Source organism: Lutra lutra, chromosome 4 (assembly GCF_902655055.1).
Source record: "Lutra lutra chromosome 4, mLutLut1.2, whole genome shotgun sequence".
NCBI lineage: Eukaryota > Metazoa > Chordata > Mammalia > Carnivora > Mustelidae > Lutra > Lutra lutra.
The window spans coordinates 90,528,389-90,550,631 of record NC_062281.1 but is presented as its reverse complement, the minus strand read 5'-3'; the positions used below and the strand labels follow the sequence as shown (position 1 = coordinate 90,550,631).

The following is a 22,243-nucleotide window of genomic DNA, read 5'->3' as shown; positions in this document are numbered from 1 at the left end:
TCGAGCCCCGCATCGAGCTCTTTGCTCAGCGGGAAGTCTGCTTCCCTTCCTTTCTCTCTGCCTGCCTCTCTGCCTACTTGTGATCTCTGTCAAATAAACAAATAAATAAAATCTTTAAAAATAATAATAATAATAATAAAGAAACTCAGTCTGACCTCCTTAAGGATAAAAGACCACAAAGAAGACAGAATAACCAGCCAGTCAATCCACAGCATTGTGAGAAATAATAAATTGTTGTTTTAAAACCACACAGCAACTAACTGTAACAGAGGGTTTTGGAAATTCTCTGCCCTCTCTTCACTAGAACCATTAAAAAAATGTTTGAAAACTTTAGGAGGTATAATGGGAAACTTTAGTTTTAGGATAAAGCACTCACCTTAGGCCTAAGGACAAAAATATTGCAAGTCAGAAATATAAAGATCATGAACTAATTTTTAATATCAAAAATCTAGAGAAAAAAATTTAAAACCTTACCTCAAAAATTTACTGTTCCCTTCTCCATCATCATCAAAATCCAACCTGGGTAAAGCCAACAATAAATACTGTAAGCTCACTGACACAGAACACTAAGACATTAAAAATTCTCAACCCACAAGTTATCTGAACACCCACCCAAATGGAAGAAGGAAAACAGGAAGCGGACAGAAGTCAAATGAAGATATGTGACGTCCCCCTTTTACCAAACTGGGCAATCAAAAGAGTCTATGCTACCTAACATTTTCCCAAGTTGGCAGTCCACCTTTACCAAAGTTCTATATCAGAGTACAACCTCTACCAAAGAAACAGGAATCCATTCAAAAATGAAAATAAAAAAATTATTAAGTCAGGTCCATTTTTCAATTCTATAATCTAAACTATGTTACTAGACTTCTGAAACATATTCCAAAACAGTGATGTTACAAAAGAGACCAATTTAAGATCTCATAAGGTTACTCATCAATGATTCTTTACATCACACATCTAATAAACATGTGGCATTTGCTACATTAAAGACTTGCTAGATGAGAGGAAAACAAGAGACTTACCCTCAAGGGACTCTCTACCCAGACAAATACAAATACAAAACAAATGAGAATAGGAAAGCACCATGTGAGGAGCATAAGCAATATGCTATAAGACATTTAGTGAAAGCAGCAGTGACTTTCATCTCAGGGGATTAGGGAAGATTATATTACAGGTAACAAGGTAGGCCAATCTCCTATTAATCTCTATTCTACTGAACCAAAATATTACCACCTCATCCCAGTGATCACTCTTGGCATCTCTACTAGCCTTATAACCTAACATTGAGTCTCTAGGTGGATTACATATGAAGTACACAGCGTCAATCCTGAAAATGTTCATTCCTCTTCCTCCCTGTAGCCCCCTAATTACTAGTCAAAATCCACCCAATAACTCCTTAAAGTCTACCCTTAAAAAAAGAACTAAAAAGAGAAAAAAAATTTATGTACAAAGATGTTCACTGAGCATTACATATAATAGCAAAATCTTCAAAACAACTTAAATGTCCCAAAATAGGAACTGAGTACATCCCTTTATATAACTTAAAAATCATGCTTTTATAAAATATTTAACAATATGAAAAAAAAGGTTACAGATGGTTAGGTGGAAAGACCAGGCTATATAAAACTATATAATTACAGATCACAACTACTAAGAAGATCTACATATAAAGAAAGAAGTTATACTAAAAAACTTATAGGAGATGATGGGGTAGTAAGATTATCGCTATTCTTCTTTCTATTTTCCAATCTTTATTTAAAAGAATGCATATTCTTGGGCGCCTGGGTGGCTCAGTGGGTTAAAGCTTCTGCCTTCGGCTCAGGTCATGATCCCAGCGTCCTGGGATCAAGCCCCAATTCAGGCTCTTTGCTCGGCAGGGAGCCTGCTTCCTCCTCTCTCTCTCCCTGCCTGCCTCTCTGCCTAATTGTGATCTCTGCCTGTCAAATAAATAAATAAATAAATAAATAAAATCTTTTTAAAAAATAAATAAAATAAAAAATAAAAGAATGTGTATTCTTTTAAGGAGTCAATCCCACTTAGAGTTGCACCCAAACTATAAAATACCTGGGAATAAAACTAACCAAAGAGGCAAGGGATCTGTACTCAGAAAACTATAGAACACTCATAAAAGAAACTGAGAAAGACACAAAGAAATGGAAAAATGTTCCATTCTCAGGGACTAGAAGAAAAAATATTGTTAAAATGTCTATGCTACCTAGAGCAATCTATACATTCAATGCAATCCCTATCAAAATACCATCAACTTTTTTCACAGACCTGGAAAAAATAATCCTAAAATTTGTATGGAACCAGAAAAGACCCCAAATAGCCAAAGGAATGTTGAAAAAGAAAACCAAACTTGTGGCATCACAATTCTGGACCTCAAGCTCTATTGCAAAACTGTAATCATCAAGACAGTATGGTACTGGTGCAAAAACAGACACATAGATCAATGGAACAGAATAAGAGAGCCCAGAAATGGACCCTCAATTCTATGGTCAACTGATCTCTGACAAAACAGGAAAGAATATCCAATGGAAAAAAGACAGTTTCTTCAACAAATGGTGCTGGGAAAATTGGACAGCCACATGCAGAATGAAACTGGACCGTTCTGTATACCATACCAAAAATGAACTCAAAACAGATGAAAGACCTAAACGTGAGACAGGAATCCATCAAAATCCCAGAGAAGAACACAGGCAACAACCTCTGTGACCTTGGCCATAGCAAATTCTTGCTAGACCCATCTCCAAAGGCAAGGGAAACAAATGCAAAAATGAACTATTTGGACTTCATCAAAATAAAAAGCTTTTGCACAACAAAGGAAAACAGTGGACAAAACCAAAAGACAACAGAATGGGAGAAAATATCTGCAAATGACATATCAGATAAAGGGATAGTGTTCAAAATCTATAAAGAACTTATCAAACTTAACACCCAAAGAACAAATAATCCAATCAAAAAATGGGCAGAAGACATGAACAGATATTTCTTCAAAGACATACAAATGGCCAACAGACACATGAAAAAATGCTCAACATCGCTCAGCATCAGGACAATACAAATCAAAAGCACAATGAGATAACCACCTCACACCAGTCAGAATGGCTACAATCAATGAGTCAGGAGATGACAGATGTTGGCGAGGATGTGGAGAAGGGGGAATCCTCTTAAACTGTTTGTGGAACTGCAAGCTGGTGCAGCCACTCTGGAAAACAGTATGGAAGTTCCTCAAAAAGGTGAAAATAGAGCTACCCTATGACCCAGCAATTGCATTACTGGGTGCAAAGATACAAATGTAGTGATCCAAAGGGGCACCCGCACCCCAATGTTTATAGCAGCAATGTCCACAATAGCCAAACTATGGAAAGAACCCAGATGTCCGTCGACAGATGAATGAATAAAGATGTGGTATATAAGTACGATAGAATAGTATGCAGCCACCAAAAAAAAGCAAGCATTTGCAATGATGTGGATGGAACTAGATGGTATTATGCTAAGTCAAATAAGTCAATCAGAGAAAGACAATTATCATATGATCTCACTGATATGTGGAATTTAAGAAACAAAACAGAGGATCATTGGGGAAGGGAGGAAAAAATAAAATAAGATGAAATCAGAGAGGCAGGCAAGCCATAAGAGACTCTTAATCATAGGAAACAAACTGAGGGTTGCTGGAGGGTTGAGGGGTGGGAGAATGGGGTAACTGGGTGATGGACACTAAGGAGGATATGTGATATAATGAACACTGGGTATTATATTAGATTGATGAATGACCGACCTCTACCTCTGAAACCAGTAATACATTACATGTTAATTAACTGATTTAAATTAAATTAAAAATAAATAAAAGAATACATATTACTACTTTTAATATATTTTCCTGATTACCAATAATACCTATTCATTTTAGAAAATCTGAAAATAAAAACAAAAGTTTCTAAAATGTCATCATCCAGAAATTTGGTAAGTATCCTTTCAGTTTTGCTACACACACATTACACAGATTTATTTCTGACAGAGTAGTATGTCACAAAAACTGTAACCTCCCAACATACTGAGAACATTTTTCTATACTGATATATATTTGTCACTTCCAATAGCTGTATAGAATTCCATTTCAAATAACTATAATTTACTCACCCAATCTTCTAATTTTGATATTTATAGTGCTTCTAATTGTTTGCATAACCATAACATTGTTGTTTAAGAGAGTGAACTCTAAAACTAACCTCCCCAGATTCATATCAAACAATGAATTAAAATGTATAAAACTCTTGGACACAGGGGCACCTGGGTGGCTCAGTGGGTTAAAACCTCTGCCTTCAGCTCAGGTCATGATCCCAGGGTCCTGGGATCGAGCCCCGCATCGGGCTCTCTGCTCAGTGGGGAGCCTGCTTCCTCCTCCCTCTCTCTGCCTGCCTCTCTGCCTACTTCTGTCAAATAAATAAATAAAAATCTTTATTTAAAAAAAAAAAAAAAACTCCTGGACACATAGCAAGTCTTAGTATGTTACTCATGTTACCAAATAAACCCAAGGATCGCTCCTGCATTATATTAGCTGGTGAAATTAAAGACTAGCTATATTAGCTACAGAATTTTTCTTTTTGAGAGAGAGAAAGCTAGCATGAATGTGTGAGTGGGGGGAGGAGAGAGAGACAAACAGAGAATCTCAAGCAGGCTCAGGCCCATTGCAGAGCCCCATCTCATGACCATGAGATGACGACTCAAGATGAAATCAATCTGGACACTAAACCAACTGAGCCATGCAGGTGCCCCTTAGCTACATAATTTTTTAAAAAGAAAACAAAAGGGGTGCCTGGGTGGCTCAGTGGGTTAAAGCCTCTGCCTTCGGCTCAGGTCATGATCCCAGGGTCCTGGGATCGAGCCCCACATTGGGCTCTCTGCTCAGCGGGGACCCTGCTTCCTCCTCTCTCTCTGCCTGCCTCTCTACCTACTTGTGATCTCTGTCTGTCAAATAAGTAAAATCCTTTAAAAAAAAAAAAAGAGAGAGAGAAATTTAACAACAACAAAGAAAGTGGACAAAATACTACTCATTCTCCCAGGCCTTTTTTTTTTTTTAAAGATTTATTTATTTACGTGTGGCATCTCAGTGGCTCAGTCACTTGCACGTCCGACTCTTGGTTTCAGCTCAAGCCATGGGTCATGGGATGGAGTCCAGAATCAGGCTCACAGCTCATCAGAGAAGATTCTCTCCCTCTGCTCTGCCCCCCATGTGCACACACTCCCTCTCTCCCCCAAATAAATAAATCTTTATAAATGAACAAATCTCTTTAAAAAAAGAGTAATGCACAAACTATACTAATAAAAAAAATCTTAAAAGCAGCAAGACAAAAGAAGTCCTTAACTTACAAGGGAAAACCTGTAAGGTTACTGAGGATTTCTCAACAGAAACTTGGCAAGCCAAAAGAGAGGCATGATATATTCAAAGTGTTTAATGGTAAAAATCTACAGCCAAGAATACTCTCTATCCAGCAAGGCTATCATTCAGAAGAGAAGTGATAAAAAAGAGTTTCCCAAGCAAAAATTAAAGGAGGTCGTGACCACTAAACCAGGCCTGCAAGAAATATCAAACTGGACTCTTTGAGTGCAAAGCAGAGACCAAAGGTGACAAAGACAAGAAAGGATCAGGGAAAATCTCCAGAAACAACAAAAGAACTATAACAAAATATAAAATAGTTATAAATACATATTTATCAATGATTACTTCGAATGAAAATCAACTTAACATTCCAATCAGACGATACAGGGTGACAGAATGGATTAAAAAAACAAGACCCAGGGACACCTGGGTGGCTTAGTTGGTTAAGCAGCTGCCTTCGGCTCTGGTCATGATCCCAGCGTCCTGGGATTGAGTCCCACATCGGGCTCCTTGCTCAGCAGGGAGCCTGCTTCTCCCTCTGCCTCTGCCTGCCACTCCGTCTGCCTGTGTTCACTCACTCTGACAAATAAATTAAAAATCTTAAAAAAAAAAAAAAAAACAAGACCCAACTATATGCTGCCTACAAGAGACTCATTTTAGAACTAAAGACACCTGCAGATTGAAAGTGAGAGGGTGGAGAAACATCACACAAATAGATGTCAAAGAAAGTCAGAGGAGCAATACAGAGACAAAGCAGACTCCTAGGTTCTTGCATTCTTTTAATCCTGCTTTGGTATCAGGGTAGTACTGGCCTCATGGAATGACTGTGAATGTGATCTCTCTATTCCGTTAATTATAAGATTTTGATAAAAGATGGTCATTATTATTTTTAAAATTTTTGTGGGGTTCGCCAATGAAGCCATGTGCCTGGTTTTTTGTGCTGGGAAATTTTTGATACCTAATTCAACTTTCATTCATGTATTGGTTTAAGAATATTTTCTACTTCTTAGATTCAAGATTCATGATTGACTCTTGGTAACTTGTGCATTTTTAAGAAGTTACTTTTTTATCGGGTTTGTTAGTACATAATTATTTAATCTGTTATCACACTATGTATTTCTATGGTTATCTATTGTATTGTTTCCCTTCCATTTTGGTTCTCATTTTGGTTTTTGAGTCTCCTTTTTTTCTTAATTCATTTAAAGCACTGCTAATTTTATTTTTTTTGTAAAAACTGGTCACTACTTTCTTTTAAGACTTTATTTAGTTATTTGATACAGAGAAAGAGAGATCACAAGTAGGCAGAGAGGCTGGCAGAGAGAGAGGGGGAAGCAGACTCTCTGCTGAGCAGGGAACCCAAAGCAGGGCTAGATCCCAGGAGACTGAGAACATGACTTGAGCCGAAGGCTTAACCCACTGAGCCACCAAGGCACCCCTCGTCACTACTTTCAATGTTATGTTATTGTTTATTCTGGTCTCTTATTTATTTCTGACTTTTCTTTGTTATTTCCCTCCTCTACTGAATGTCAGCTGTTTATTCATTTTCTAGTTCCTTATGCTATAATGTTACCTTGTTTATTTGAGTTCTTTTTTTTTTTTTTAAGATTTTATTTATTTATTTGACAGATCACAAGCAGGCAGAGAGGCAGGCAGAGACAGAGGAGGAAGCAGGCTCCCTGCTGAGCAGAGAGCCCGATGCGGGGCTCGATCCCAGGACTCTGAGATCATGACCTGAGCCGAAGGCAGCGGCTTAACCCACTGAGCCACCCAGGCGCCCCTATTTGAGTTCTTTTATACAGGCATTTATAGCATAAATTTCATTCTATCATGTTTTCACTGTATCCCATAGGTTTTAGAATATTGTTTTGTTTTGAGTCATATTTTGACTTGCTGTTTGATTTCTTATTTGGTCCACTGCTTGTGCAGTAATGTGTTATTTAATTTTCACATATTAAATTTTTTTTAGGATCTTATTTATTTGACAGAGAGACAGCCAGATAGGGAACACAAGCAGGGAAGTATGAGAGGGAGAAGCAGGCTTCCTGTCAAGTAGGAAGCCCAATGCCAGGCTTTATCCCAGGGTCCTGGGATCACGACCCAAGCTGAAGGCATATGCTTAATGACTGAGCCACCGAGGCACTCTACATATTAAATATTTCATATTTACATTGCACATTTTCCACCTTTATTGTTGATCTTTAGTTTTGTACCACTGTGGTTGGAAAATACACTTGGTATGATTTTGGTCTCTTAAATTTGTAGTATTTGTTACACTACTTTTTATGTGATTTAACCACGGGTTTGTTCTGTGTGTACTTGAAGAAAACGTGTATTCTATTTTTCTTGGATGGAATGTTTTTACATATACCTTTTAAAACCATGTATTCTAAAGTATGCTTCAAATAAGAAATGCTCTTGTTGAAAGAAAAAAAAACTTTAACTGAAGGTACTCACTTAAAATAAAGCACATCAGAGGGAAGTTGGGGGGGATGGGTTAAATAGGTAAAGGGAATTAAGAGTACATTTGTCATGATGAGCACCTGAGTAGTAATGATGTATAGAATTGCTGAGTCACTGTATTATACACCTGAAACTAATATAACTCTGTATGTTAATTATACAGTAATTAAAGTAAAAATCTTAATAAAAAATAAAATTTAAAACAATTAAAAAAAAACCCTGCATATAAGAAACTTAGATAAAAAACAGTATTCTGTATAAGGAAAAAAATCCAGGGACTAAAGAGCAGTATCTGACAGCACTATAGTTAGTAACCAGCTGAAATGAGAGGACTGGGCATAGCAAAGAGGATTCAGCCACTACTAAATCAGGCTGGCTTGTAGGAAAGCCATTCATGATACAATACCCAAACTCACCCTGGTCGCCGCTTAATAGCCCTGTGGACAATGGCTCCTCCACCTTGAATCCCAGGTCCAGGGTTTCCTGAGGCAATGGCTGGACCCAGTGATGGTACATCTGATGTCATTTCTATCAGAGAAAAATAGAAATATACATTTAAGAAAGACAGTCCTTTCTTATAATCATCATCATCACTGAGTTTGCTTGAAGAAAGGCTCAAGGTATAGACGAAATCCCAGCAGCTTGCTAGAAAACCCAAATGCTCATATCCAGATTGCTCTTCTTGAATTCTTACACTGGCGAAAGCATACATTCCCTGTACTTCAGTTTCCCCTGCTTCACAGAGTTTGGAAGAGAGAGTACTATATTCTATCTGCAGCCTTCACTTTTTTTTTTTAAGATTTTCTTTATTTACTTGACAGAGAGAGAGATCACAAGTAGGCAGAGAGGCAGGCAGAGAGAGAGAGAGAGAGAGAGAGAGAGGAGGAAGCAGGCCCCCCGCCGAGCAGAGAGCCCAATGCGGCACTCGATCCCAGAACCCTGAGATCATGACCTGAGCTGAAGGCAGAGGCTTAACCCACTGAGACACCCAGGCACCCCTGCAGCCCAAAAGCTTGTGTTAGTGACATAATGCTGATCTAAAACACACACACACAATCAGTTTTATACATTTTACTCATGCAATATACATAAAACATAACTTATTTTATTTATATAAAATAAGTTATCTAAGTTTCTTATGTATTTTATTTAGAAAATACAGAAAAGACCCCAAAATAAATGGAATTCTAACTCCAACTAGCAATAACAAAGCAATACTCTCCTTTCCTCTCCCAAAGTGGCATCAGTGAAAGCCAACTAAAACAGGTTTAAATAAGATCCAGGCATCTGGGATGCTTGGATGGCTCAGCCAGTTAAGCATCTGCCCTCGGCTTAGCTCATGATCCTAGGGTCCTTGCTCAGCAGGGAGCCTGCCTCTCCCTCTTGTCTGCAGCCTCACCTGCCTGTGTACGCACCTGCTCTCACTCCCACTCTCTCACAAATAAATAAAATCATAAAAAAAAAAGATCCAATATCACACAGTACAAAAATACTCAAATACAAAAATATTCAAACTTTGTTTAAGAAAGAAAATCACTCATCGTACCAAGAACCAAGAAGATCTCAAATTGAATGAAAAATAACAATGATATGACATAGATGTTAGAATTATCTGACAAAGACTTTAAAAGAAGTCATGATAAAAATGCTTCAATAATTATTAATACAGTTGAGGGGCACCTGAGTGGCTCAGGGGGTTAAGATGCTGCCTTCGGCTCGGGTCATGATCTCAGGGTCCTGGGATCGAGCCCCGCATCGGGCTCTCTGCTCAGCGGGGAGCCTGCTTCCTCCTCTCTCTCTGTCTGTCTCTTGTGAGAGAGCCTGCCTCTCTGTCTACTTGTGATCTCTCTCTGTCAAATAAATAAGTAAAATCTTTAAAAAAAAATTAAAAAAAATAATTATTATTAATACAGTTGAAAGCCTCAACAAAGAAACAGTCTCAACAAAGAAATAGGGTATAAAGAAGAATCACATAGAAATTTTAGAACTGAAAAATAACTGAAATAAAAAGTTAAGTATATTGATTCAATAGCAGAATGGAGAGAACAAAGAGAAGAATCAGTGAAATGGAAGACAGAACACTAGAAATTACACATTAGAATACTAGGAAAGAAGAGAAAGAGGGCAAAACTGAAAAATAATGTCTGAAAATTTCTCAAATTTGGCAAGAGATGTAACCTACAGATTCAAGAATTTGAGTAAACCCCAAAAGGATAACCTAAAGAATTGCATTCCAACACAGATCACAAACATCTAAAAAACTAAAGATAAGTTTTGGAAGTAGCTAGAGAAAAATGACACCTTACCTACAAAAAAAAAAAAAAAAAAAATTCAAACAGCAGATGTTTTATCTGAAACCATGGAGGCAAAAAGAAAGTGGCACGATAGCTTTTAAGTTTTGGGGAAAAAAGAACTGTCAACCCAGAATCCTGCAACCAGTGAAAAGATCACTTAGGAGTGAAGGGGAAATCAACACACTCTGATGACGTAAAACTATGGAGAACCTGCAACCAGCAAACCTATCCTTAAAAAATAGCTAAACAAAATTCTCTAAACAGGGAAGAAATTATAAAACAAGGAATTTTGGAACACATCAATACATATCAAGAAATAAAAAAGAACACAGTATGCAAAAATATGGGTAAAATCCATAGGCTTTCCTTCTTCTTTTTGAATTTTCTAAATTACATTTGCTGGCAGAAGCAAAAAAATACAACACTGACATGTTTCTGAATGTATACAGAGGAGATATTTATGACAATTAAATTACGAATGGGGATTATAAAGGGAGGTAAGATGTTAACACTTAAAGTGGTAAAATGACACCACCCACAGACTGTGATATTATGATATATAATGCAATGCCCACTCCAGCAATTACCAGGAAAGCTATACAAGGAGGTACACCAGCAAACATTACAGATAAATCAAAATGCAATTCTTTTTAAGATTTTACTTTTATTTATTTTAATTTTTTAAGGTTTATATATTTTGGTAATCCCTACACCCAATGTGGGGCTCAAACCCACAACCCCAAGATCAAGAGTCACATACTCTTCCAGCTGAGCCAGCCAAGCGCTCCTCAAAATGGAATTCTAAAAAAATGTTCAAGGGCCCCTTGGGTGGCTCAGTGGGTTGAGCCTCTGCCTTGGGCTCAGGTCATGATCTCAGGGTCCTGGGACTTAGCCCGCATTCGGCTCTCTGCTTATCAGGGAGCCTGCTTCCCCCTCTCTCTCTGCCTGCCTCTCTGCCTACTTGTGATCTCTCTGTCTCTGTCAAATAAATAAATAATTTTAAAAAAATAAATAAATAAAATCTTAAAAAAAAAAAGTTCAAATAACCTACAGGAAGGCAGAGAAAAATATAGAGAAGCAGAAACCAAAACAAACAAATGAAAAAGAAAACAGCAGACTTAAGCCCTAACATAAAAAATTTATTAAATGTAAATGGTCTAAATATACCAATTAATAAAAAGAGATCAGCAGAACAAACAAAAAAATATGACCCAGTCTACAAGTTGCTTCATATGTAACAGTAGAGACAGGTTGAAAGTAAAAGGATGAAAAGACATACATCATATAAACACTTACCAAACAAAAGCAAGAGTAGCTATATTAATAATAATCAGATAAACTCCAAAGCAAATAAAATGACCAGAAACAAAGCACATTATATAATATGTAAGCCACCAAGAAGACACTTGGCAGCTATGCACTAAACAAGAGAGCTGTAAAATCTGTTAAACAAAAACTGATAAAACAGAAACAAGAAAATGATTGTAGCTGAAGACTTCAACACCCCTTATTCAACTAACTGAACAATTAGAAAATCGGCAAAGACATAAAAGATCTCAATGACACCCTCAACCAACAGGATCTAATTAAGATTTACTGACTCTACCCCATAATAGCAGGTACACCTTCTTTTCAGGTGTCCCCAAAATATAAACCAAGATAGATATATCCTGGACCATTAAGCCTAAACAAATTTACAAGAATGAAATCAAAGCTTACACTCTCCAACTAAAAGGGAATAAAACTAGAACTCAGTAACAGGTAACAGAAAAATCACCAACATTTGGACACTAAACGACACATTTCTAAGTAATCAATGAGTCAAAACAGAAGTCTCAAATGAAATTAAGAAAACACAGAACTGGGGCGCCTGGGTGGCTCAGCGGGTTAAGCCACTGCCTTCGGCTCGGGTCATGATCTCGGGGTCCTGGGATCGAGCCCCGCATCGGGCTCTCTGCTCAGCGGAGAACCTGCTTCTTCCTCTCTCTCTGCCTGCCTCTCTGCCTGCTTGTGATCTCTCTCTGTTAAATAAATAAATAAAATCTTTAAAAAAAAAAAAAAGAAAACACAGAACTAAAATGCAAATTAAAATGCAAGATAGTTAAAATTTGTGAAATGCAGCAAAAGCTGTACTCAGAGAAAATTTTATAGCACTAAAATGCTAACACTGGAAAAAAGGAAAAGTCAAGTCAATCATCTATACTTCTGCTTCAAGCACCTAGAAAAAGAACAAAATAAACCCAAAGCAAGCAAAACGAAGGAACAGACAACATAAATCAATGAATTTGAAAACAGAAAAATACTTTAAAAAAATAAAATCAAAAGCTGGTTCTTTAAATAGACCCCCCAAATGGCAAGACAGGGAAAAACATAAACAAAAACAAACACACAAAAAAACTACCAATATCAGAAATGAAAAGAGAAAAAATAAAACAAAAAGACAGATATCACTACAGACCTCAAAGAAATGAGAGAGAAGTAGTAATACTAGGAGTGACTTACAAACATAAATTTGACAACTTAGACAAAATGGACCAATTCTCTGAAAAAACACAGACCCGATACAAATCAGATGATGTAAATGACCCCATAAATATTAGGAAATTGAATCCATAATTTTTTTTAAAGATTTTATTTATTTTCTTGACAGAAACAGCAAGAGAGGGAAAACAAACAGGGGAAGTGGGAGAGGGAGAAGCAGGCTTCCCACCAAGAAGGGAGCCCCATGTGGGGCTTGATCCCAGAACACTGGGATCATGACCTGAGCCTAAGGCAGACGCTTAACAGAGCCACCCAGGTGATGCTGAATCCATAATTTTAAAACTCTCAAAAAAGATATCTCCAGGTCCAGAAGGAGAATTCTACCAAACATTAAAAAAATTATTATCAGTTCTACACAATCTCCTCCAGAAACTGGTTGAGAAAGAAGACACCAATTTTTACGAGGCCAGAATTACCCTGGTACCAAAACAGACAAAATCAGTACAAAAACAAAGCAAACTGACAAAAAAAAACTAGAGATCAATATTCCTCATGAAAACAGATAAAAATTCTTAATATTAGCAAATAAAATTGAGCAATATGCAAAAGAATTATATAACATGACCAAATAAAGCCAATTTGGCTCAATATTTAATAATCAACATAATCCACCATATTAATAAGTTAAAGAAGAAAAATAACATGATCATATCAATTTAAGCAAGAAAGCATTTGATAAAAACCAACACTCATTCCTAACTTAAAAAAAAGATCAGAAAAATAAAAATAGAGGGAAATGTCTTCAACTTGAAAAAGAATCCATCCTTCCAAAAACCCCAAAACAACAACAGAAAAAAAAAAAAAAAAAAAGAGAGAGAGAAAGAAAAAAAGGCCTCAAGCTAATATTATACTTAATCGTGAAAGACAATCCTTTTATGATTGGGAAGAAAGCAAGAATGTTCCCTCTTATCATTTATTCAAACATAGTGTGGGAAATACTAGCCAGTGCAAAAAATGCAAGAAAAGGAAACAAAAGGCATAAAGATCAAAAAGGAGGAAATAAAACTGTCCCCATTCACAGATGGCATGACTATCTTTGCAGATAATTCTAAGGAACTTAACAAAAAAACTCACAGAGCAAGAAAGTGATTCCAGCAAAACTGAATGATAGAAGATAAGTATACAAGATTAAACCGCTTCTATATATTAGCAACTAGTAGACATCAAAATTTAAAATACCAATCTACCTACAGGGATGCCTGGGTGGCTCAGTCAGATTAAGCGGCCAACTCTTAGTTTTGACTTCAGATCACGATCTCAGGGTCCTGGGATCAAGCTCTGCATTGGGCCTTGCACTCATTGGGGAATCTGAGGATTCTCTCTCTCCTTCTCCTCCTCCTCCTGCTCCTGCTCACACTTTCTCTAAAATAAATAAATAAATCATGGGGTGCCTGGGTGGCTCAGTTGGTTAGGCATCTACCTTCCACTCAGGTCATGATCCCTGGTTGCTGGGACTGAGCCTCCTATCAGCCTCTCTGCTCCGCAGGGAGTCTGCTTTTCCTTCTGCCCCTCCCCCAACTCGTGCTCTCCCTTGCTCTCTCTCTCTCAAATAAATAAAATCTTTAAGGAAATATAAATAAAATAAACCTTTTAGGGTCCCCTGGGTGGCTCAGTCGTTGTTGTCTGCCTTCAGCTCAGGTCATGATCCCAGGATTCTAGAAATGAGCCCCACATCATCGTGCTCCCTACTCAGCAGGAAGCCTGCTTCTTCCTCTCCCACTCCCCCTGCTTGTATTCCCTCTCTCACTGTCTCTCTGTCAAATAAATAAATAAAATCTTTTAAAAAAATAAAAAAGCTATTTGTAATCACTTAAAAAAAGAAAAAAATACAACAAACATCACAGGACTTGTATGCTGAAAACAACACAACACTGATAAAAGAAATCAAAGATCTAAATAAATAGATACACCATGCTCATGAATTCAAAGACTCAACATAATAAAGATGTCAATTTTCTTCAAATTGATACACAGGCTTAATGTGATTCTTATCAAAATTCTACCAAGACGTTTTTATAAACAAGATAATTCTAAAATTTTTAAGGAGAGGTAAAGAAACTATAATGGCTAAAAACAATTTTGACAAAGAAAAGTGGCAGGAATCAGTTTACCCAATTTCAAGGCTTATTACAGATTTATGGTAATCAAAAGTATGGAGTCTTGGCAGAGGGACAGACACAGAGCAATGGAACCCAGAAATAGACCGATACAAATATGCCCAAATGATTTCTGACAAAAGTGCAAAAACAATTCAACGGAGGAAAGATCACCTTTTCAACAAATGGTGCTAGAGCAACAGGACAACTGTAGATGAAAAAACTGAACCTCAACCTAAGTTGTGCTGTTTATATAAAAATTAATCAGAATGGATCACTGTCAATGTAAAAATTACGTAACATTGGGGGGGGAGAAAATCTTTAGGATCTAGGTCTAGGCAGAGTATTTAGATTTGGCACGAAAAGTATGATCCATTAACAGTAAAACTGATAAATTGGATTTCATTAAAATTAAAAACTTTTAGTGACTGCCAGAAGATGAAAAGACAAGTAACGGAGTGGAAGAAAACACTGAAGGAAAGGACTTATATCCAGAATATAAAAAAGAAAGCTCAAAACTCAACATTAAAAAAGTAGTCTGGGATGCCTGGGTGGCTCAGTCATTAAGTGTCTGCCTTTGGCTCAGGTCATGATCCCAGGGTCCTGGAATCCAGCCCTGCGTCCAGCTCCCTGCTCATGGGGAGGCCTGCTTCTCCCTCTCCCACTCCCCCTGGTTGTGTTCCTTTTCTCACAGTGTCTCTCTGTCAAAAAAAAAAAAAAAAGTAGTCAGACTAAAATAGGGGCAAGACATGAAGAGACAGTTCACCAAAGATATAAAAATGGTAAATAAGCATATGAAAACATGGTCAACATCATTAGCCATGAGGGAAATGCAAATTCAAGCCACACTGAGATGCACTACATACCTATCAGAATAGCTAACATTAAATAAATTAATTAATTAATAAAAATACCAAATGATGGGAAGGATACAGAAAAAGTAGATCACTTATACATTACTGGTAGATGTAATACAGCAAAGACACTTCAAAAAACAGTTTGGAAGTTTTTTGAAAAACTTGGGGCACTTGAGCACCTGACTTTGGCTCAGGTCAAGATCTTGGACTTCTGGGTTCAAGACCTGCATCATGCTCTGAGCTTAATGGGAGTCTGCTTCTCCCTCTGCCCCTCCCCCCACCACTAAATCAGGAATGTACCTTTTATTTTTTTTTAAGATTATTTATTTATTTGACAGAGACAGAGAGATCACAGGCAGCAAAGAGGCAGGCAGAGGGAGAGGGGGAAGCAGGCTCCCTGCTGAGCAGAGAGCCTGCGGAACTCAACCCCAGGACCCTGAGACCATGACCTGAGCCAGAGGCAGAGGCTTAACCCACTGAGCCACCCAAGCGCCCCTTAAAATCTGAAACAAATATGTTTGTAAAGCATTTATTAATATAATTATTTTTTTCTTTTAGTTTGTTGATGGCATGAATTATAAGTTTTCTCAGCTTGAACCATCTTTGAGTTCCTGGAATAAACCCCACTCTATAACTGTAGTAGACTGAATAATATAATATAAAAATACATGTGGGCGCCTGGGTGGCTCAGTGGGTTAAGCCGCTGCCTTCGGCTCAGGTCATGATCTCAGGGTCCTGGGATCGAGGCCCGCATCGGGCTCTCTGCTCAGCGGGGAGCCTGCTTCCCTCTCTCTCTCTCTCTCTGCCTGCCTCTCCGTCTACTTGTGATCTCTCTCTGTCAAATAAATAAATAAAATCTTTAAAAATATATATATATATATAAAAATACATGTCCACACAGAATCTCATATTGTGATCTTACTTGGAAATAGGGTCACTGAATATATAATTAGCTAAGACTGAAGTCATAATGGGTTAGGGTGGGTTACAAATCCAATGCCTGCTCTTTTATTTTCTTTTTTTGAGATTTGAGAGCGATACAGCAAGAGTGCAGGAATAGGCACATGCAGGTCAAAAGGAAGGGGAAAGGGAGAGGAGAGAGAGTCTCAAGCCAGCTAGCACTCAGCACTGAGATCAGGATCTGAGCAGAAACCATGAGAGTGAGATACTCAACCCACTGCACCACCCACGTATCTCTGACAGCTTTCTTTGTAAGAGGAAGGAGAGACACATTGGATACAGAGACACAGAGACTAGAGTGACATGTACAGGCTAAAGAAGAGGGAAACAGGGACGCCTGGGTGGCTCAGTGGGTTAAGCCGCTGCCTTCGGCTCAGGTCATGATCTCAGGATCCTGGGATCGAGTCCCATGTCGGGCTCTATGCTCAGCGGGGAGCCTGCTTCCCTCTTTCTCTCTCTCTGCCTGCCTCTGTCTACTGTGATCTCTCTCTGTCAAATAAATAAATAAAATCTTTAAAAAAAAAAAAAAAAAGAAGAGGGAAACATTTTCTCTCTCAGAACCTCCACAAGGAATCAAAGCTGCCAACATCTTCATTTCAGATTCTGAGCCTCCAGAACTGTGAAAGAATACATTTCTGTTGTTTTAAATCACCCAGTTTGTTAATTTGTCACAGCAGGCCTGGGAAACTAATACAACAATGATGTATGATTCTTTTAATATATTCTGGATATTAATCACTAATATTAGCTCCTTTCAAATGGAAGAACTTAGGGTAGCACAGTTAGGGAGTATTCTTATTGCACTGAAATCAAGTACCTATTAAAATCACAATTGCATGGCCTTGCCTGAGGAAAGCACCCACATCCTAGAGACTGAATGGAAAGCCAGGGATTTGGGTGAATGCACTAACCTCTGCCTCTAGAGTTCTTCCAGCCTGCTCCTACCTCCAGATCCTGGGTCCGAGCCGCGGCCTCCAGCCCAGCCATCCCTGATGCAGACCGGCTGCCCCCACAGCCCATTTCTCCTGCATAATAGGGTTTTGTGCAATTAGGGAGTTTTTCCATAAACTGACCCTTGTATTAACAGAGCCTTCAGTAGATTTTTTTTTTTTAAAGATTTTATTTATTTATTTGTCAGAGAGAGAGAGAGAGCAAGCACAGGCAGACAGAGTGGCAGGCAGAGGCAGAGGGAGAAGCAGGCTCCCCACAGAGCAAGGAGCCCGATGTGGGACTCGATCCCAGGACGCTGGGATCATGACCTGAGCCGAAGGCAGCTGCTTAACCAACTGAGCCACCCAGGCGTCCCAGATTTTTGTTAGAAACTAAGGACCTCCCTTCAGCTCTGAACAGCTTTTTTGTCAATTCCAACCCAAATATCTATGTACCTTTCTAATTCACTCAGATTTGTGGGTGGCTTCTCTCCTTTTCCTATTCTACATTCTCTAATTCTATGTTCACTTTACATCTCAGAAATGGAGAAATGTACATCAGTCAAATAAAAGAAATAACAAAAAAAAATTTTCACAGAAATTACAGAAAAACAGTAAATATAACATATTTCAGTTAGTCAACATAATTTCCCAGATTTACGAAAAAGCTACCTCTAAATGTAACTTCCTTTCCTGAAATAGGAGAAATAATACAAAACTAAGTCACTGAAAACACAACGAAGGAAAACAGAAATGATAAAGGAAGCATTAAAAGTTGGATGGGGGGCCTGGGTAGCTCAGTGTTTTAAGCATCGTCTGACTCTTGATTTTGGCTCAGGTCATGATCTCAGGGTCGTGAGTGAGATCAAGCCCTGCATTGGGCTCAGTGCTCAGCGCCGAGTCTGCTTAAGATTCTTGTCTCCCGGGGCGCCTGGGTGGCTCAGTGGGTTGGGCTGCTGCCTTCGGCTCGGGTCATGATCTCAGGGTCCTGGGATCGAGTCCCGCATAGGGCTCTCTGCTCAGCGGGAGGCCTGCTTCCCTCTCTCTCTCTGCCTGCCTCTCTGTCTACTTGTGATCTCTCTCTGTCAAATAAATAAATAAAAATCTTTAAAAAAAAAAAAAAGATTCTTGTCTCCCTCTGCCCCCCTAACTCACACTTATCCTCTCCCTCTCAAATAAATAAATAAAAATCTTTTTTTTAAATTTTGGATAATAAAATGTTCAAATAGAAACCTTGAGACCAATTATTCATTATATTCTTAATGTCTAAAATATGAACTTTGGATGTGTTTTTTCTTTAATTTTTTTAAGATTTTATTTATTTGAGAGAACTCTACAACAAAAAAACATAACCTGATTTTAAAATGTCCAAAAGACTTGAATAGACATTTCTTCAAAGATACACAAATAGCCAATAAGCATATGAAAAGATGTTCAACCACCACAAATCACTGAAGAAATGCAAATCAAAACTAAGAGATATCACCTTACACCCACTATGACAGCAACCATCAAAAATTTTTAAAAATTAATTTTAAAAATTTTTAAATAATGAAAAATAAATGGGTGCCTGGCTGGCTCAGTTGGTGGAAGATATGACTCTTGATCTTGAGGTTGTGAGTTCTGGCCCCATGCTGGGCATACAGCATACTTAAAACTTTATTAAATTAAAAAATAACAAGTATTGGGGCACCTGGATGTTTCAGTTGGTTAAGCAGCTGTTTGCCTTTGGTTAAGGTTATGATCCTGGGGTCCTGGAATGGAACCCCGCAGGGAGCCTGCTTCTCCCTCTCCCCACCCATCCCCGCAGGTGCTATCTCTCTCTCTCAAATAAACAATCTTTAAAAAAAAAAAAAAGTATCGGTGAGGATGTGGGGAAAATGGAAACCTTGTACTCTGTTGGTGGGAAAATAAATTGGCGCAGCCACAATGGAAAACAGTATAGAGAGTCCTAAAAAAATTAGAAACAGAACTATTTTATGATCTAGCAATTCTACTTCTGGATATATACTCAAAAGAAGTGAAAGCAGAGTCTCAAAGAGATACTTAGACAACATCCACAGCAGCATTATTCACAATAACCAAGAGGTGGAAGCAAGCCAAGTGTCCACTGACAGATAAATGGATAAAAAATTGGGGCATATACATCCAGTGGAATACCCTTTGGCCTTTTAAAAAAGGGAATTCTGCAGTAACATACAATACAGATGAACCTCAAAGGTACTAGTTAAGCGAAATAAGCTAGTCACAAAAGGAGAAATACTATAGGACTCTACTTAAATGAGGTACCTAGAAAAGTCAAATTGATTGAGACAGAGTATAGAATGGTTGTATCCAGGCACTGGGGGATTTGGAGAATGGGGAGTTATTATTTCCTGGGTACAGAGTTTCAGTTTTGCAAGATGAAAATAGTTTTGGAGATGGGTGGTGATGATGGCTGCACAACACTGTGAATATACTAAGGCCACTGAACTGTACACTTAAAAATGTTAAAATGGCAAATTTTATGTATTGTGCATTTTGCCACAATGGAAAAAAAATATATCAGAAAAATTTTGAGGTGAATCTATATCATGGAAATGGAAAGTTATCTATCATATATGATTATGGAAAAACAAGCTACAGAAAAAAAATATAAAATACATTTCTTTTTCAAAGCTTATATGTAGGATGCCTGGGTGGCTCAGGCAGCTGAGCATCTGCCTTCAACTCAGGTCATGATGCCAGGGGGCTGGGACTGAGTCCCACATAGGGCTCTCTGCTCAGTGAAGAGCCTGCTTATCTTTCTGCCTGCCATTCTCCCTGCTTGTGCTCTCTCTCTTTCTGACAAATAAATAAATTTTTTAAAAAATAAATAAAGTTTACATGCATAACCGAAGTCTGGAAGAATTCATTTAGTATTAATTGCATACCTACTATATGCTGGCACTACCAGATCCTAGAGATAAAGCAATAAATAGAAAAGACAAAGATCCTAACCCTTACAAACTTTACATGCTAGTGGGAGAGAGAGATCAACAAGAAAAATAACTTAAATATAAACTGGAATGACAATATGAAAGTGACATTTTATAGGTAAAAAATGGATATCAAATTTCACTAATAATACGTTATATAGTAATAAATGTGGCGGGGGAAAAAAAACTACAGGAAGTCAAATCACAAGTATATAATGGTTAGGGGTGCCTGGGTGGCTCAGTACATTAAGTGTCCAACTCTTGTTTTCAGCTCAGATCATGATCTCAGGGTTCTGAGATTGAGCCCTGCATCGGGTCCATGCTCGGCTCTGAGTCTGCTTGAGATTCTCTCTCCCACTCCTTAGGGGGGAAAAAATATATATATAAAAGTTGAAAGACAGGAGGATAGCAATTTTAGATAGTGAGGAAAGACATCACTGAAAAGGTAAAAGGAGATAGGAATAGGAGACAAGAGATAAGAAAAGGAGATAAGGCAATAAGCCATGCAGGTATCTGGGGGAAATGCATTCTAGGCACAGTGCAAAGATCCAGAGGTGAGAACATGCCTGTTAAGTTCTAGAAACAGTGTGGATGACATCATGATTAGAATGGAGCGAGCAAATGTAACACAATAAACTGACAGTAGTTATCTCTGGGATGGCATTTAGAGACTTCTACATTTGATTTTCTATATATCCTTATTATTTTGTCTTTTACATTAAGCATGTATCACCTTTATACTGGGAAATGCAAGATCTGAATTTTTTTAAAAAGAAAATGTGGGGGGATGCATACATTGAAAATTTGAGAGAACAAAGCTTAAGCTTTAAAATTAGATAAAACTGGATTCCAATCCTGGGGATGCCACTTACCACCTATTTGACTTAATCTCTCTGAGTTTATCTGTAAAATGTAGGTAATAATAATACCAACTTTTTTGGAATATTATATTAGATAATGCATGTGAAAAGTACTTAGCATAGCACCTGAAACACTGCAAGTACTCCTTAAATAGTAGCTTTACAAAAATATATCACAAACCAAAATGTTAATTGATTTTGCTATTGTTTTCATGAAAAAGCAATATATTAAAATATGGATATACAGAAAACCAAATATAAAAGTCTCTAAAAATATTCAACAATCTTACAGAAGTGAACAATCAAAAGTAAAATCCTCTACATACAAACTCCAATCTCACTTTCCCCCTAGGGTAACTGCTATTAACATTTTGATATAATCTTTCCGTATCTTTTTTCTATACACCATATATCAAAGGTTTTCTGGTAATTTTTACATAAGAAAGGTTTTTTGGTAATTTTTACATAAGAAAGGTAATTTTTATATAAGAAAGCGATCATGTTATATTTATTCTGAATGTTTTGTTATTTCCATATAACAATAAATTTGGAAGGTATGTCATGTCAGATAGTTAGCTCAACCTTTTTAATTGTTATATAGTACTTCATAGTACAAATGTATATATTTATGATATTCAAATAATCAGTATCATAAATAATGTTTCAAAGAACACCACTGTGTATTTTTATGCATGGTACCAGTATTTCTACAGTAATAAATTTCTGAAAATGATAAGGGAACATATTTAAAACTTTGCCCATTATACTCTAAGAAAGCTATGCCAATTAAGAGGCTCATCAACCATATCGAATTATCCATATGTCCACCAGCACTGAGAAGTAGCAATCCTTCAAATTTTTGCCAATTTTCTAGGTATAAAATTATCATTAATGTTCATTTAT

General features: G+C 37.5%; 1 protein-coding gene across 7 annotated transcripts in view; it reads right to left on the bottom strand.

Moving 5' to 3' along the window:
• The window catches only part of ARNT (aryl hydrocarbon receptor nuclear translocator), a 76,277-nt gene that overhangs the window by 42,766 nt on the left and 11,268 nt on the right, over positions 1-22,243 (bottom strand). For 6 of the 7 annotated variants that reach the window (XM_047723998.1, XM_047723997.1, XM_047723999.1 and 3 more), the window contains exons 2-4: positions 17,506-17,619; positions 8,263-8,374; positions 475-519 (exon numbers count right to left, since the gene is read on the bottom strand). In XM_047723998.1, coding sequence (XP_047579954.1) covers positions 475-519; positions 8,263-8,374; positions 17,506-17,619 — 271 coding nt within the window. The remainder of the gene's footprint in view (positions 1-474; positions 520-8,262; positions 8,375-17,505; positions 17,620-22,243) is intronic. The other variant, XM_047724003.1, reaches the window with a different exon arrangement.